Genomic DNA, 18,211 nt, shown 5'->3' with positions numbered 1-18,211 from the left:
AGTAGGGATTTGAACCTAGGTGTCTCACATCCTGGGTAAGTGCTCTAACCACTGGGATACTGGGAGTGCTTTTGCCAGCTGTGTTTTCTGCAGGGCCCAATCTGGTAAGCAGCCTCTGAGCACTCCTACCAGATTGGAGTCCATGGGCAAGCTAGATGAGGGGAATGCATAGTTAGTGAATCCCACCTGGGCTTAGGTATGAGGCACTGAGATGCTCAGAGGTGTCAGGACTTTGGCTGTACACACACCCAGCAGCAGAAATTCAGATGCTTAGGGGAATTTTAGGTGGCTAGGGCCTGAATGCTAGTGAAGCCTAAATGTTGGACTCGGGCATCTAAAGTGATAGTTAGGCATCTAAGTTCCCCTTGTGAATCTAGCCCAAAGAAACTAATCTCAAGGAAGCAGAAAGGGTAGTCTCACTGGGCTCCAGGAAGTGGGCGGGCAGAGCCTGCCCACTGCTAAAGGACCTCCCCCCAGCCTAAGGATCCACAGGTCCAGGAGTCCAAATAATTATGGGGGACAGCTAACGAGATAACAGGAATGGGAGTGAGGTCACAGGGCTAAACGAAGGGAACCTGACGGGGACACCGTGCAGAGAACCCGGACAGTGCCCACTGCTCCTCGAAGGTGTCAAGGAAGCCAGCGGATGCCGCCTAGAGGAACTCTGCCTGGATGCATGAACGGAATGAGGAGCGGAAATAGGCCCCACAGTCACAGGAAATCCCATCGGCCAACTTCCTCTCCCTGGTTTTGTAGATGGCCAGGAGGAGGTTGACAAGGAGGTCCCGTGACTTTGTGGGATCACGGATAGGGAGTGCATAGATGAACAGGTGAGGGGAAAAGTGCAACCAAAAGCATAAAAATATATCCAAGAGGAGCCGGAATAGGGGCTGCAACCTGGCGCACTCCAGGTACACATGCGTCAGGGTCTCCCTTACGCAGCAAAAGGGGCAGGTGTCTGGGAGGGGAGTGAACCGCGCCAAGTACATGCCCGTGCTCACGGCTCCTTGAAGGAGCCGCCAGCTGATGTCCCTGGCAGGCCTCAGCACTAGGGTGGAATATAGGCTGGCCCACCGGGGCTCCTCACCCTCCAGAGATGGCAGGAGGTCCCACCACTTTGTGTCGGGGCAGGACGCGAGGGTGAAGATGTGAAGGGTGTGCAGCACGAGCATGCACAGATGTGTCCGTGGCACGGTCCAGAACCGAACCGGCTGCAACTCGTGCAGCTGGCTCTTGGTAAAGAGGCAGGATGGCCGGGAAGGCCCACGGGGCAGGGGCCCAATGAAAAGGTCCAGAGGGCCTGGGTTGGAGGGTGGGCAGGGAGTGCCCTCTCACAGGACTCAGTTGAGGAAACCCTGAGCAGTGGGCGGTAAAGTGGCCCTCACCTCCTGAAGTACACACCGGGGAGTCTGAGGCCTGGAGAGCCCCATGCGCCAAGCGAGCATCAGGGGATCCAGCCAGTTTCCCTGGCTGTAGTCCAGGAGGTCTCCGGCTGTGGTGACTTCTGCCAGGACCAAGAGGCGGTTACTTACCAGGAGGTTCTTTGTGATGTGTGGTTCCTATTTGTATTCCAAATGCGAGCAAAGGAAGTTTTTCAGCAGCAGTGTCCTTTGACCCTCATGGCCGCCTGCTGTTGCCACATGTTCCCTGCAAGGTTATAAGAGGCCATGCGGGGTGACGTGCCTTTAGTCTCCTTCTTACCACAGCATAGAGCATCTGCAGCAGAGGGGAAGGTGGGTGGGCACTGAAATACAAATAGGGACTACACATCTTGAAGAACCTGCAGGTACAGTTACGGTCTCACATTGGAGTGCGCATAGCATTCTGTAATGCAGTTAGAGATCCAACTGCATGTGTGCTGAAAGGAGAGGGCCTGCCCTCTTGACTGTTCCATGATGGCAACGAAGAGGCGTGGGGAGGCACAAAAGGCACAAGTTCTGTCCAAGTAGAAGACCTGCGCATGTCCAGGGAGTGCAGTGTTCTGTCCGCGGGAGTGGCGTGGGGTTTAGGATGGAAGACCAGGAGATGGATGAACTGGTTGAGATGAAACTCAAGATGCCCTTTGGGAGCAACTTAGGGTGAAGGTGCAGGGAGACCTTGTCTCTATGGAAAACGGGTCAGCCATCATGGCCACCAGTTCACTGATCCACCGGGCAGAGGTGATGGCCACCAGGAAGAGGACCTTCTTGGATAAGTGGGCCAGGGAGCATATGGCCAGGGGTTTGAATGGAGGCCAGGTGAGGGCAGACAGCATGAGATTGAAGTCCTGGGGGGGCGGGGGCATGGTGTTAGTACCGGCAGGAAGCAGTACGTCAGGCCCCTCAGAACCTGGGTATTGGTAAGGTGAGCAAATACCAACTGGCCGTCCATGGGAGGGAGGAAGGCGCTGAGTGCTACAAGACGGACATGGATCAACCCGAATGCAAGGCCTCAGTTCTTGAGCTCCAGGAGGTAGTCTAGGATGATGAGAACAGAGACAGCATAGAGGGGGAGATGTCATCATTGTGCCCAGAAGGTGAAACGCTTCCATTTTGCGGCATAGCATGCCCTCATAGACTCCCATCTACTCTGTGTAACAATACAGTGGACGGTGATGAACAGGCGTTGTCTACGGCTGAGCCCCATCCAAAAACCAGGCCGTCAGTTGGAGCAAGCCCAGGTTGGGGTGGAAAACCCTGCCATAGTCTTGGGTGAGAAGGTCTGGCCAGTTGAGGAGGCTGATCAGTGGGCGGGCCAACAGTCTGAGTAATTTGGGAAACCAGAACTGTCGGGGTCAGCGCAGCGCTAGCAAGATGACTGTGGCCCAATCTTGGCAGATCTTGCAGAGGACCTGGTGGAAAAGTGAGACTGGGGGAAAGCATACCACAAGCCGCCATACACTATGGAAGAAGGAGGGCATCACCTCTGGAGTCCTGACCCCTAGCCACCCTGGAGAAGCAGAGAGGGAACTTGAGGTTTGCATGGGTGGCAAAGGGGTCCCATAGGGAGGTGCCCGGGTCCAGAAGATGGCACGGAGCATGGGGTCATGGAGTTCCCACTTGTCGCTGAGGTACCAGGTTCTGCTGAGTGTGTTCACCAGAGAGTTCTGCACCCCTGGGAGGTATGCTGCCTGGGGCACAATGTTGTGGCAGAGACACCAGTTCCAGAGGTGGATAGCCCCTGAGCAAAATGGCACCGGGATCTGGTGCCACACTGTCTGTTTATGTATGCCATAGTGATGGTGTTGTCTAAGAGGATCTGAATGTGCCAGCCACGAAGAAGAGGCAGGAATATGTGGCAGGCCCATTGGACTGCATGCAGCTCCAGTGCGTTGATGTGTATGCACACTTCCCTGAGAATCCACCTTCCCTGCGTGATGTGGCCTGCCAAGTACGCGCCCTATCCCACCAGGCATCCCTGGTGAGGATGGTCATGGGGACGGAGGTGGCAAACATGGTGCCTTGGAGCACTTTGGTAGGATTGGTCCACCAGGTGAGTGATGCCTGGACCCAGCTAGGAATGGTCAAGGCCGAGTCCAAGTGATTGATATGGGGCCTGCAGACCAACAGAAGCCATAGTTGTAGGCAGAATATATGGAGGCATGCGCACGGCATATGACCGAGGAGACAGAGACAACAGTGCACTGTCATGTGCGGGTTTTGGCGCAGGGTGCCGTGAGGGTGGCAAAGCGGTCTGCTGGGTGAAAGGCTTGTACTGTGATTGAATCTATGTGCGCTCTCATAAAAGTATTGAGTAAATGGAGATTGGGGATAGGGTGGAGACCCCGTCTTCCTTCGGGATGAGAAAGTACAGGGAGTCGAAGCCCCTGCCGATGAAGGGCCCTGGTGAGGTGGGAATGTGAGGAATTCTATCGAGTAGCTGTGTCATAGTATCTCCAATACCTGTCAATTAGTGGTGCTCTTCCACCATTGGTAGGCAAATACAGCAAGACAGACCCCAAAGATGCCACAGGGGGCTGCACGCAGTGACATTGGGGGGTTCACAGCTCTTGACTGTCACATCAAAATTGGGCCTTCTGCTGGTGGCAAGGTGTGGCAGCGGAAGCTGATGGCCATGGGTGCTGGGAGTGAGGGCACCAGCGGGCCGGCTCTTGGTACCTAGTGTATGGGGGTTGGTATGGCGGGTAGGGGCGCAGCCAGAACTGTGGCTTAGATTGTCGGTGGTGGGGCCGGGGGTGTAGATCCAAAAAGACCAGAAGGTCACCCATGAGTCCTTTAGTGAATGCAGGGCCTCATCCGTTTTTGTGGAGAACTGCTAGTCCTTGTCGAAAGGGAAGTCCTCGATGGTGGATTGGACCACCCTGGGAAAACCAGACAACTGGAGCCACACATCACATCTCATTGCCACCCCGGTGGCCAGGGACTGGGAAGACATTTTTACCTCATCCACTATTGCCTGGAGGCTGACTTTGGCCATCATGTGGCCCTTGTCCAGCAGGGCCTGAAACCACTGGTGCTTGTCCTCTGGGGTGTCCTTTAAGAACTCTGCCAGCTTGGTATAATTGTTAAAAGTGTACTTCGCCAGCAGAGCTTGATAGTTAGACATGTGGAATTGAAGGGCCGTAGAAGAGTAGACTTTGTGGCCCAGGAGATCCAGGCGTTTCACTGCCTTATCCACGGGGGTGGAAGTGGTGGAGTGCTGGCACTCCTGTTCAATGGCTGCATGCGTGACCAGCAAGGCTGGAGGAGGGTGGGAAAGCAGAAAGTCAGCCCCCTTAGCTGGCACAAAATACCTGCGTTCTTACCTCTTGAGTGTCGGGGCACAGGATGCCAGTGTGTACCACACCACTCACGTGGGTTGTAGGTTGGCACTGTGAATGGGCAGAGCTACACGCGTCAGGCCTCGGAGCTGCAGAATGTCCAGCAACTTGTCTGGTTGGTCCTGGACCTCCTCCAGGGGGATGCCCAAATCGAGGGTCACCCTCTGTAGCAGCTCCTGGTACTGATGGTGATTTTAGGAGGCGAGAGGGTCGGTGGAATCAAGGCCTCATCTGGAGAGGAGGGTGCTGCCGTTGGGACCGGTGGTGCCGGATTGAACTCCAGATCCTTCTTTTGGTCCTAAGTGATCAGAGCTGGCAAAGGGGTTAGGGTGGGCTGTTATGAGGCCAACTGATGATGGATATGGGCTCCAATAAGGGTCCCACGTGGGTCAGTGGTGCCATGAGGCCAGTTCCTGATGGTACTGCAGGCCCCATGGATACGGGTACCACCCAGGCTGGTGGGCCGGAAAAAGTGGGCATGCCCAGGAGTCTGCACTACGCTGGGACACCGGGGAGAAGGACAACTCTTCTGTTGAGGAGCCCTCCGAGTCTGAAGAAGCCTCCAGAAGTGGCAGAGCCGTTGGTGCGGGTGGTACCGTGACCAGCAGGGATGGGTCACAGCTGAGGAGGAGTGTCTCATCCGCTGGTATAGGTAGGCCGGAGGCTAAAAGAAGTGGCAAGGGCAGGGACAATAGCTCAAGGTGGGATGTGGGGACCAGTGGATCCGTCTGGTCCAATGTCCAGGGCACATCACGTTGTCTGCTGCTCAGAGCAGAGGATATGTGGAGTGGAACCCGAAGAATCCTGCCGTGGCTGAGGAGTGCACACCAGCGGGCTGTCGGGATCCTCAGTGATTGCAGGAACCGGCATTGCTGGTGGATCTCGCTTCTGATTCGCCTTGCCCCCTGCTTTAGAGGGTGACCCAGTGGGATCGTCACTCAACATCTCACCCAACTGAGCCCACCTCAGGGAGGAAACGCAGTGCATCACAGCGGTCTGTGATGGGGATCTGCAGTGGTGTTTGAGAGAGCACTTGTGACTGTCCTTGTGCACCTTCTCAAGTCTTGGTGGTGCCAATGGATCCAGGAGTGAAGTCAAGGGCAAAGCACTCATTGCCAGTGATGGGCAGTGCATCACCAGGCACCGGTCCGGGATCAGACTCCACACAGGGCCGGAGTGCCTCCGCTATGAGGAACTTGCGGCGGCACAAAAGTTGAGTGTCACAGATCCTTGACGGGAAGGCCTTGCAGATATCTCAGTGGGTGACAAGGTGTGTCTCGCCTGGGCAGTAGAGGCAACGTGTGTGCTCATCACTCACGAAGAATGAGTGAGGGCATGAAGCGCAGTTCTTGCACCTCGGAATGTGGGGCAGAATCCCCCAAAGGGGTCGGGAGAGGAAGGGGCTACTATATACACTAACGTATTACAGAAGTACAAATTAAAAAGGAAACAGAACTATCTACCATAGTTCTCGTAGAGTGTACGAGTGTGAAGGGAGGATTCCAACTCCGACCAGGCGGTAAGAAGGAACTGAGGGCACGTTGCCCTGCATGGCCTTTTATAACCTCGCAGGGAGTATATGGCGACATAAGGCAGTCATACAGGTCAATGGACACGGCTGCTGAAAAACTTCCAGCTCCGGTGCATGGTGCACATGCGCACCTGCCTTTGGAATTCATATAGGGACCATCACTCGAAGAAAAAACAATGTTTTAGATTCTTGGTTTTGACTCTTGCACCTTTCATGAGCCCTACACTTACTTAAAGCTTTGCAGGGTTTTTTTTTTCCTCCCAAATAAACTTGAACCTTTGGCAGAGCTCCAAATTGAAAGAATTCTAAAGGTTTACCACATGCACATTTTTTCTGGACACTTCAGACTTGTTTACAGATGCATTGTTCAGGAGCTGAAGACAGGCACACACTGCTTTTGCTGGACTGGGTTTGAGGCTTTGGGAAAGGAAGGCTACAGCTTGGTGCCTCGCCTTTGGGAGATAAGCCATGGCTATGAGACAAACCCAAAGTCGGATCAGGGCTACTCACTCAGCTATAACTCAGACAATTTGGGCCCTAAGGCAGCACAAAATTATGCATGTATTTAATTTCAAGCATACAAGTAGTCCAAATGAGTTCAAAGTGACAACTCAAGGGCTTAAAATTTAAGCATCTACATAAACCTTTGCAAGACTGGGGCTCAAATGGGGTGTAATACATAGTTATGCCATATCCTCACTCCTCACTGCAGCTGCTGGTTGAAAAATGGAGTGAAAATGCCTAGAAAAAGTTAGAGCACACGATTGCTTCCTCCCTTCTCCACAATTCCAGCAAATCCATGTTTTTTATTATAGTCTTACAAATTAGATTGGTACAGGAGAACATAGCAGAAAGGAAATTGCACTTCTTCTGGCTCTTCCTATACCAATCCAGACAGCCTATTTACATAAAAGCCCATGTGATTTGTTCTTGATATGATGAGGTTATAGATAGCGAGCATTTTAGCAGTAAATACAGTTTACTATAGATGGTGACAAACCAGTATTTATGCCCCAGCTTTCTAGAGCTTTTCCTCTCTGCTTTCTTTACTGGATGGAGGACAGCCATGCCTACAATATGAATCGGTATAGAAAAAACTTGGCAAAGTTGCAATTTATGAGTAAGAAAAATTATTCTTTCTAGAATCATTTCTTCACACTGCCTAATGAATCTACATGCTGTCTATAGTTAACTATTGGGTAATATGTTTAGAAATTGTTTACACTACTTTAAAGAATAAAAAGAATTACTTAGGTATTCATATTCTGCAGTTAGTTTGTAGGTATTATGCTGCTACATATTAAAAGAACGTTGAGCCAGTTTCCATTAACCGCAATAAGGCTACTCTGGTTTTAACACCAGTATAAATGAGATCTGGATCACTCTACCTAGGTTAATATTGTACAAAATTGAACCTGAAAACCTATGCTGGAAATGAACAAAACAGAACCTCATTTTTGTTTTTCTATTTCCTTTTTTCAAAGCCCTTAGTGTACATCGGACTTCCCTTAAGTGTGTTCAAATCCCCTAGAACAGAGGTTCTCAAACTGTGGTCCGTGGACCACCAGTGGTCCGCGAGCTCCATTCAGGGGGTCTGCAGATAGTTCCCTCTAAGGTGCGTGCCTGGGTGGCCGCACACAAAAAGATGAAGGGCCACCCACCTAATAGTGGAGCCGTGCAGGCATGGCTCCCCAAGGCCACCACCTCACGTTATATGTGCGTCTTCTCTAGGGTCCAGGCACCTAATTAGTTTGGAATTTGGGATGTGCAGGGCTGCAGCAGCCAGAGAAAGAGACGACTTTCCCCAGCTCCAAGGCTGTGGCTGCTGGGGAGAGATGGTCCTCCTTCCCAGCCCTAGCTCGGGGGCTGCCGTGGGAAGGGAGAGATGGTACATCCACCGTATTAGAAAAGTAAGAATACTGATATTAAAATATGAGTTGTGTGCTTTCATTTGTAGAACAAAAAACATTAATTATTATAATTTTTTTTATTTAGCGCTTTTATCCAAAGTGCTTTACAATAGTTAGCTAACAGTATAAACAACATTTGGAAAGATCATTAAGTGATCTGCGAAGACCCTCAGCAATTTTCAAATGGTCTGCGAAAAAGAAAGGTTGAGAACCACTGCCCTAGAAACTATAACAGAATAAGGCCAGACATGCCCTGTCTTTTTTAGGACTTATTTCACACATGATGAAAAAACAACAAAATGGCATGGGAGAGATGCAGGAGCTCCTTTTGCTGTGACTTTTTTCAACAACAGACAATAACAGCAGAAATGTGGCTAGAAAATTGGTGCAAACAATTCTTTGCCAGGGTTGTCTGTGTTGAATAATATTTGCTAATATTATAATATGCATTATCCACACCATATTAGTATACATTAAGCACAAATAGCATTAAGCACAAATATTATAGCAGTTATATTGCCTAAACTGGCCTATGATTTTTTTGAAACCTTGCTCACTTATAAGTTTTGCGTAACTCAACACATAGTCAACCTGTGGAACTTGTTGCCAGGGGATATTGTGAAGGCCAAAAGTACAGCTGGGTTCAAAAGTGAATTAGGTAAGTTCCTGGGGGATAGGTCGATCAATGGCTATTGGCCAAGATGGTCCGGGACGAAACCTCATGCTCTGGGTGTCCCTAAACCTCTGATTGCCAGAAACTGGGAGTGGATAACAGGAGATAGAGCACTTGATAATGGCTCTGTTCTGTTCATTCCCTCTGAAGCATCTGGCATTGACCACTGTTGGAAGACAGGATACTGGGCTAGACAGACCATTGGTCTGACCCAGAATGGCCATTTTTATATTCTTCCCTTGCATTCACTGAAATAAGTTTTGTTTTCAGCAAATAGGTAAGCTGTCAAGAGCAGGACAGATGAGTGCTTTACCATAGTAACAGAAAGGGAGTTACTCTCACAAGCCTGTACAGGAATGTCCCAAAGGAAGAGGACAAGACATCTGACTGTTCTACCCTAGTACAAACCGAGGCGGTGCCTTCATTTCCTTTGGTACCTGAAATACATGTGTTCAGAACAAAGAGATAAGCGGTACACCATGGTACCAGAAAAACAAGATAGAAAGCTTATCGGTTAAATCTAGTTTCATATGATGTACATAGTTCTTTTTACTTGTGAACAGGTAGGGTATAAAACGATGGCTTTAGGGGTGTAACCTGGGGAGTTCACCTTTTGTGATGTAAATGTAACAATGCAACATGAGAAAGCTTCCCAGAGACTGGCATCATATAGAACCTGTTTCCTGTACTATATTATTATTATTGGCTTATAGCAATAAAGCTGACTGACATGAGTTATTTGGTCTCTTGAGTATATTTCGTAAAGAACCAAAGTGTGGTCAAGCAAATGACTATGCACTATCAAAACCTCTTCTGTAGTCAGTTTGAGGAGAAAGGAGGAGCAACCCATCAGTCCATGGATCAAAGATACAGATTAAGGCCCTTGTTCTGCTATTGGCACTGCACAGAACCTCCTTGACTTCAGTTGGCTGAGGTCCACCTCATGAATCCAGACTCAGAATAAGGGCCCATGTGTTTTCAAATAAACCTAAAGCCTAAACAAAATCTTGTTGCTGTTTTCTTTTTAAGTATAGGAAAATCCCAATGAATTTGTTTTTTACATACAGTAGTCACAGAACACCTCCTTGGCAAAGGCACCTGCTTCCATGTTATTCAGATTACAAGTACGCATCAATAATAAAAGGGTGAAAATATTTGTAAAATCACACATCATTGCCAGACTCTGAGAGAAATTATTCTCTTACAAACTAGCACATGTGAGAAATTTCAGACAAATTTAAAATTGGGCTTATTTTAGCTAATCATGACCTTAACGGTGAAGAGAATAGCAGCTCTCCATGACGGACGTGACATAAAATAAATACAGTCTTTAGAGGTGAACTGAAAGGCTTTTTAAATTCCATGACCTAAGGTCATGGTTCTCGTTCAATATTTGATGACACACATCACTACTGCAAAAAACACACCAGGGAGTTGTGCACTTTACCATGCTGTTGATGATGTCATCTGTTGTGGCAGGCAAAGCGCAAGAACCCTGAAATCATGTGTCAGAATTCAAGCAGAGGAAGAGCTTATTTTAAATGCTTATGTCGTACAGTACATTTGCCATGAAGCCACATTTTCTAAATATAAAGCTTGCTCCTGGAAACTACTTGTGCATGCGAGTAATTCTTATTTATTTGAGTAGTCCCATTAACTTCAATTGGAGTTGAGAGCACTTGTCATCTCACAGGAGGCACTCAGCAAGATCAGATGTTCTTATATGTCACTTGCATCTAATTCAGGTTGCCTTTTAAATGAACATTATATCAGCAGCACAGTTTGAGGTACAATGCTGAGAGATGCCCTTCTAAAATAATAGTGGCTATTGCCAATGCGTTGGAAAAACTTGAAATCTGGACCACAGCTAAAAAAGCTAACCTGGTGAGCAACAGAGGCACATACATTCAGTCCTAGAATTAAAAACGGATAAAAGCACTTACCTCAAAACTCACAGATCCATTGTGGTCAGTGTCGAATGCATTAAAGAGAAAATGTGCATAGGTTGTAGAATCTAAAATTTAAAAACAGAGTGTTCCTTAGTAAGTGCATTTTAAAAAATTATCTTGTACCGTAAAGCATATTTTCTTTAATTTTCTACAGTGAAAATTTTTAGCCACCAACAGAGCTAAACGTTAACTCCAGCCTTAATCAGGTTTCCCTTTTTGCAGGAACAAAATTGTTATTATTACACAAATAATCACACCCTCAAAAATAGTCTCAAAAACAGAGGCTATGTTCTAAAAATCTGGCTCAGACTATCCTTATGTACTCTCATCATCATAAGGGATCATTCACTGTAGTGACTTTATTGTGACTAGTATAATATGCTCAGTATTTATGAAAGAGTCCGTATATGCTCACGGCTCTGATCATCAGATAAGGGACCATAACTGGGCTGCAGAAGATGATGATGTTCACTTGTTCACTTCTAAGGAAGAAACGAAGTACAACTGTCACTGCATTTGGTGGGTTATTTTTATTTCGAAGGGAACCATGTTATCCAATTTGTAACTGAACTTGCCAGCAGGCTTCTACATGAATGAGCACTGGAGATGGACACTGATTTTCTGGTGATCAGTAAGTTAAAGATATGACTGAACATTCAAACAAGTGATCCATTTATTAAACAACTGTTTTATTCTCCCTGAGTTTCGTGGCTACTGCTAAATTGACACGCTTTGAAAAATAAATATAGAAAACAATAAAAATGTGCCAAACCTCTCAATATTTACATATGGCTGTCTCCCGTTAGGGACTGCATAAGCTAAAAAGTGGAGATTGTTTTATTTGGAGGATTTTCTGTGGTATTTGTCGTCATAGCACCTGAGCACAAGCAATAAGGAATTTGTTCTGACAGCTCCCTTGTAACATAGGGTAATATCTTCCTCTTTTTATCAATGCAGAACTGAGGCACAAAGAGCTAAGAGGTCTCATTTTAAGAGGTGAGAGCTCCTGCAGCAAAAAAATCAGATGATATGTGACTCAGTTTACCAGAGTCCTCGTCTACTGCCTTAACCACAACACTAGCCTTCCTCTCTCTGAGCTCCCAAGAGTTCTTTGGATTTCCGTTCCCACCCTAACACACACCCAAAACCTGTGCTAGAACACCATGCAGGTTAATACTGCCTGAGGTATTATTTACTTGCCCTACTTTCCTCTCCACACTTTATATATGTAATCCCTCCCTGCTTTTTGTATTTGCATTGGCATTTCTATAGTGCTCATTACCTTAATAACTAACAACCTCACAAACTTGCATTAATTTTAGTCTCAGAAAATCCTTGCGAGACAAGGAAGTGTTATTATTTTATAGATGAGGAACTGAGGCAAAGAGAGCTGGAAGCTAATTGCCTAAGGTCATGCAGGGAAAACCAAAGATGAACATATCCTGGGTGTTCCTCTGGGAGAAGGGATGATCCTGCCTGAAGGTGATAAATTTCTGCGGCCTCATTGTGGCAGGTGCAGCTCATTAACTCCAGCCTGGAATAGGGTGAGTGGGGATCTTGGGGGAGAGTGGAAACTAGGAAGTTAGGATATAGGTACTGGAGGGAACCCTACGGGTAGCCACCTTAGGGAAGAATTTTAGGCTCAGTTTTATGTTGTTATTGATCCAGACATATCAGCGAGTGAGGACAGACATAGGGATTGATTTTAAGCATCAGGCCACAACTTTATTAAATACAGGGGATGGCCGTTGCACCCTCTGTCATCCAGACTCTCATAGTAGGCTTTTTACGTGGTTCTAGTGTGGGAGTTGCAGGGCTCCTACCATACAACCCATAACTCGAGGGAGACTCTTCTCAGTCTACCCCTCAGATTAGCTTTCTCTACTGAATCCTTTTGCCCCCACTATCCCCAGGACACAGATAGGGGGAACTAAAAGCAGGGAAGGGACATGGGCCTGCCAAAGCCACAAGTTGTCTCCCTACCCCATGAGCACAAGGCCCATCAGCAAAATCCCATGTCTTTTACTGTGGGGAACTGGCCTTTTAACAGCACTAGACACTGATCCTGATCCTCCTTTGACACTGTTGACCATACTCTTCTTGAAATATTCTCCTCCCTTGGCTTCTGTGACTCTGTCCTATCCTGGTTCTCCTCCTACCTCTCTAATCAATCCTTCAGTGTGTCTTTTCATCCACCCTTATAGGTTTCTGCGGGGTTCCACAGTGCCCTGTCCTTGGTCCTTTTCTTTTCTCCCTGTACACCTTAGCTCTGGATAATCTCACTTGCAAGCAGAAATCAACCACCATCTGTATAGGGATGACTTCCAGAGCTACCTCTCTACTCAAGACCTGTCTCCTTCTGTTCAAAGTAAAATCTTGGCCTCTCTTGGCTTTTGGATGTTTCACCATCAGCTCAAGCACAACATGGCTGAAATTGAGCTCTTAAACTTACTCCCCAAGTCATGCCTGCTGCCTCCTTTCTCAATCACTGTGGATGATAGCACCATTCTGTCTGTCACTCAAGCTTGTAACGTTGGTATCATCTTCGATTCAGACCTCTCCCTAAGCCCTCTCATCCAGGCTATGTCTAAATCTTACCAAGTCTTTTTGCAGAATATCTCTAAGATATGGCCTTTCCTATCCAGTGACACAGCTAACATGCTCCCTCATCGTGTGTCTTGATTTCTGCAATATCCTTTACTCTGGCCTTGACAAATGTAATCTTATCTGCTCGGATCCACTAAGGGTATATCTAAACTGCAGCTGGGACCATATCTCCCAGCCCAGGTAGATACACTCGTACTAGCTTTACTCAAGCTAGCACATTACAAATAGCAGTGCGGATATGTGGCATTTTGAGCTAGCTGCCTGAGTCAAAGCCTACCCAAACTCCTGGGTTCATGTTTGGGTGGCTAGTCCAAATTGCCACCCAGGCCACAACGTCCACACTGCTATTTTTAATGTGCTAGCTCAAGTGAAACTACTGTGATTCTGTCTCTCACTCAGGAGCTGCCAGCTGCAGTGTAGACATATCCTCAGAATGCTCTTGTGGCCTGTCACTTTAGACACCTGAACCCTTTGCATCCCTCCACTGGCTTCCCCTTCAAATATAAGCTACTTGTCTCATTTTCAAGGCCTTTCATGATCTATTACAGCCTACATACCATGTCTGATTCACTATCGAGAGGTTGACTCTTGCATCCAGTCAACCCATGGTTCCAGCCTCCATTATCCCACTTGTTAATTTTTCAAACAAGCCCATTTGCGCTTTCTTCTATGGTAGGCTGCTGGTGTGCTGAGACTATTGCCTATCATGCAGGCCAATATTGTCTCATTGTTTCCTTATACTCCCCTGGTGGTGTGTCTACATTCATCTGCTGTCTCTTTTCTTATACTTCAGTTGTGAACCAGGGACCATCTCTTTGTTCTGTGTTTGTGCAGCTAGCACAACAAGGTCAAGGTCCATGACTAGGGTTATGATAATACAAGTATTAAATAATAAAATAACAAGAACATCTTGGAGTCTGTGTACTCTACTGGGCACAGGGTAGGAGCTCAGCTTGGGCACTCCCTCCCTCCAGGACAGAAGGAATTGTTAAGGACTGGAATTGTATATGTAAGCAGATTTTAAAACTAAGCGATGGGTAAACTTGTGTCTGGTCAAGTAGTGACAAGTTAGGGTGCTTATCAAAAGCTTATTCAGCCTCACTCCCAAAGGGACTTGCAAAGACTATGCAATCCTATAAAAGCAGGATCTCCTCTACCTAATTTTGATCCAGCCAATCCAGAAATAGCACGAAGAAAGTGTTCTTTGCCGTATTTTGGTTCTTCTGGTCCTGGCAATACAGTGAGTGCAGAGGCGTGCACCTTTTAATCACAGCTGTCCAAAGTTTTCCAACTCCCAAATGATATTAATTTGGAGGGAATGTTCAGATTTTTATTTTTCATCTGCTCCACCTTGTTCATCCCTAATTAAAACCATGAGGGAGTTTGTGGAATCTCCATCATTGGAGATTTTTCAGAGCAGGTTAGACAAACATCTGTCAGGGATGCTCTAGATAATACTTAGTCCTGCCTTGTGTGCAGGGGCCTGGATTAGAAGACCTCTTCAGTCCTCCGATTCTATGATAGTAACCCTCTACGCTATTCTGTTACCCTCCTGTTTCATCACCTTCCACATCATATCACATCAGAATTTGTACTCCATGGCACATCTTCTGTCGTTAGCGGCAGCACTCCTGAGTGGCATGCTTACAGAACAACACAAGGTCTTATCAGGGAACAACCTTGTTATTGCCTGAGAAGTCCTTTTCTGTCTAGCAGGATCTACAGGGGACTAAACCACTGGCTCCTGTGTACACTATTTGCATTCTGTGTTATCAAAATCATAATAACCTTGAAAAGCTGGTCACTATGCAGGGCCAAAACCATCTTCTTGCATTGGATCTATCAATGGCATTTTCTCTAGGCCAGGGGTTCTCAAACTTCATTGCACTGTGACCCCCTTCTGACAACAAAAATTACTTCACGACCCCAGGAAGCCTGAACCCACCTGAGCCCCACTACTCCGGGTGAGGGGGGCCAAAGCCTGATCCTCACCACTCTGGGTAGAGGGGCCAAAGCTGAAGCAAAAGGGCTTCAGCCGCAGTCAGGGGACCTGCAGCCTGAGCTCTGCTGCCCAGAGCTGAAGCCCTCAGGCTTTGGCTTCAGCCCTGGGCCCCAGCAAGTCTAAGCCAGCCCTGGTGATCCCATTCAAAGGCAGTCCCGACCCACTTTGGGGTCCCGACCCACAGTTTGAGAACCACTACTCTAGGCTGTATCATGCACTCCTAATAGAGGCAAAAATCCCATTTTGAACTAAAAAAACTTGTGACTTTTATCTGAATAAGGACTGCAAATAGTCTTAGCCCTTATTACAATATGTTAATTTGGTATTATATACATTAATTATTGTAAGAACAAACCCTGCACTGTTTGAACATATGTTACTAATGCATTTTCATTGAATTCAAAAAGAACATACTGTTGAGACACAGGAGACCACAACACTGGATGGATGGCTAAGAACCACCAGTCAAATCCTCATTTTAATTTATTATTTCTTTATTATTTCTGGTATTGGAAGTTTGAAGACTCCTAAATAGATCTGAGATTTTAATACGCAAAATTTCTGGAATGTATGGAGAGAAGGAAGATTTGTTGTGCTGTGGAAGGTGCTATGGGAACCGTCTGCAGTAACTTTTGTTTATTACAGAATTATAATTGTACACTGTGTACAATGTACACTGATTATTTAATAAATTTTCTCACTATCATGGTAAAGTGTTCCTGTTTATTTACTGTCTGTTTAGAGTGAATATAAATGTATTAAAGAAACGATTTTCTATGGTTTACTGCCTTGTTCAGACCACACATGGCTGAAGGGACACAGTTCTATTTTTAATTTTCATTTGTATCAAGATATATGAATAAAAATAATCCATGTTTGCAGAATCTTTTCTTTATAGTGATCTGCTTGTATATTTAAAAGTATTCTTTAGGTCCCTGTTCCTGCAGTCCTTGTGCAGGTAAAACACTGATTGAGGATGACTGGAATATTGCCTGAAAAAAGACTGCAGAGTGAGGTACTTTAATGTTTTAAGTAGAGCTACTTAATGTGATCTCTTTCCCACTAAATCTTGAATATTATTCACTGCAGACAGAGCTTGACTTTTTAATGAAATACAGTTTCTCTTCAATGCCCAGGAATCATAACTAGTAGGATACATTAACATTTGGCAGGTTGCAGAAGGGACAGATATAAAGTCATAATTTGTTTGAGATTCATATCATGTACCTTAAAACATCTTAAATATACAAACAGAAGGGGTAGCTACTATGCACCCACCAGCATCCCATTGAACATCAAGGGTAAACAATTTAATAATGGCCCAGTGAATCCACTGTTATCTGTGACCTGAAAGGTTAGGGATCAAGTCCTAAGTTATATTTTTGGTGGCATGTAAACACAACCGTTGAATTGAACACTGAATGCTGGGAGGCAGTGCGCCCCCTTCCTTCACAGATACTGCAATGATTTTCCTATATGCTAGAGAATTTAATGCAGCTACCTTAATTGAGTGCTTTTATAACGTAAAAAGCTTTTCTGAAAACTATTTTTGCCTTATAAAACATGTTCATTTTACTATAGTTCTTCATCATCCATTTGTTATTCGGAACCCAAATCACTCTCTTGTCCCCTTTCTACCCCTCCTTCCCACTTCTCCTGCACTTTAATGAAATGACTTGCCTGGTAACATGTGAAACTAATGTCCTGAGAGCTGGTGGAAGTTCCTTGATTGCTGTACAGAGGAAATGTTACACTGTAGCTGGCTTCCTCAAATGGAATGGGATGATCTAACAAGAAGTTGTCTCAATACAATTTTTTGTATTGTTTACACCAGGGATCGGCAACCTTTGGCACGCGGCCACCAGGGAAATCCGCTGGCGAGCCAGGAAGATTTGTTTATCTGCAGCATCCGCAGGTTTGGCCAATCGCAGCTCCCACTGGCCACGGTTCGCTGTTCCAGGCCAATGGGCACTGCGGGAAGCAGCAGCCAGCACATCCCTCGGCCGTGCCGCTTCCCGCAGCCCCCATTGGCCTGGAGCGGCAAACCGCAGCCAGTGGGAGCTGCAATCAGCCAAACCTGTGGACGCTGCAGGTAAACAAACCATCCCAGTTCGCCAGCGGATTTCCCTGACGGGCCATGTGCCAAAGATTGCCGATCCCTGGTTTATATTATATGAGCTGCTGATGCACATAGCTACATATAGTACAGGAATGATGATTTTAGGTGTATACCACACCTGTTTCTTTATAGTTAGCTAATCTATGTATTCTTTTGAATATTCCGATATACATAAAAACAATCCAAGAAAATTTAACTGCAAACTAACTGAAGGTCTCAGATGTGGGGTTAGGAGGAGAGTAGGGCTCAGCAGCCCTGGGCGAAATCTCTTCTGGTTTATGTCTTATGTTACTAAAATCTCATGCTTAAGGGTTTCACAGTTGGTCATCTGCAGGAGTCAGGAAGGAATTTTTTTCTCCAGTGTATTCTCAGATTTTTTTGGTCTTCTTCCTGTGAAGCAGCAGAGAGGGCCACAGCTAGAGGTGGGACATTGGACAGGGTGGGATGGTTCTCTGAGATGGCATCCTGCTTTGGCTGGTTCTTGCTCACATTTAACTGATTGCCATATGTGGGGTTGAGAAAGAATTTTCCCCAATGTCAGATGGGCAGTGACCTTGTGGTTTTTTGGCTTCCTCTGCAATGTGGGATGCAGGTCACTGGGATCATCGAGGTATAGCTCACTCAATCAATTCCCTGCCACTGCAGGGACCTCTGGCATTGG

General features: G+C 46.5%; 1 protein-coding gene across 9 annotated transcripts in view; it reads right to left on the bottom strand.

The window, feature by feature from the left end:
- The window catches only part of KCNIP4 (potassium voltage-gated channel interacting protein 4), an 840,337-nt gene that overhangs the window by 14,178 nt on the left and 807,948 nt on the right, over positions 1-18,211 (bottom strand). For all 9 annotated transcript variants that reach the window (XM_043544587.1, XM_043544585.1, XM_037897992.2 and 6 more), the window contains one exon: positions 10,817-10,887. In XM_043544587.1, the coding sequence (XP_043400522.1) occupies positions 10,817-10,887 (71 nt within the window). The remainder of the gene's footprint in view (positions 1-10,816; positions 10,888-18,211) is intronic.

Source organism: Chelonia mydas, chromosome 4 (genome assembly GCF_015237465.2).
Source record: "Chelonia mydas isolate rCheMyd1 chromosome 4, rCheMyd1.pri.v2, whole genome shotgun sequence".
NCBI classification, from domain to species: domain Eukaryota; kingdom Metazoa; phylum Chordata; order Testudines; family Cheloniidae; genus Chelonia; species Chelonia mydas.
This window is presented reverse-complemented; position numbering and strand designations above follow the sequence as displayed.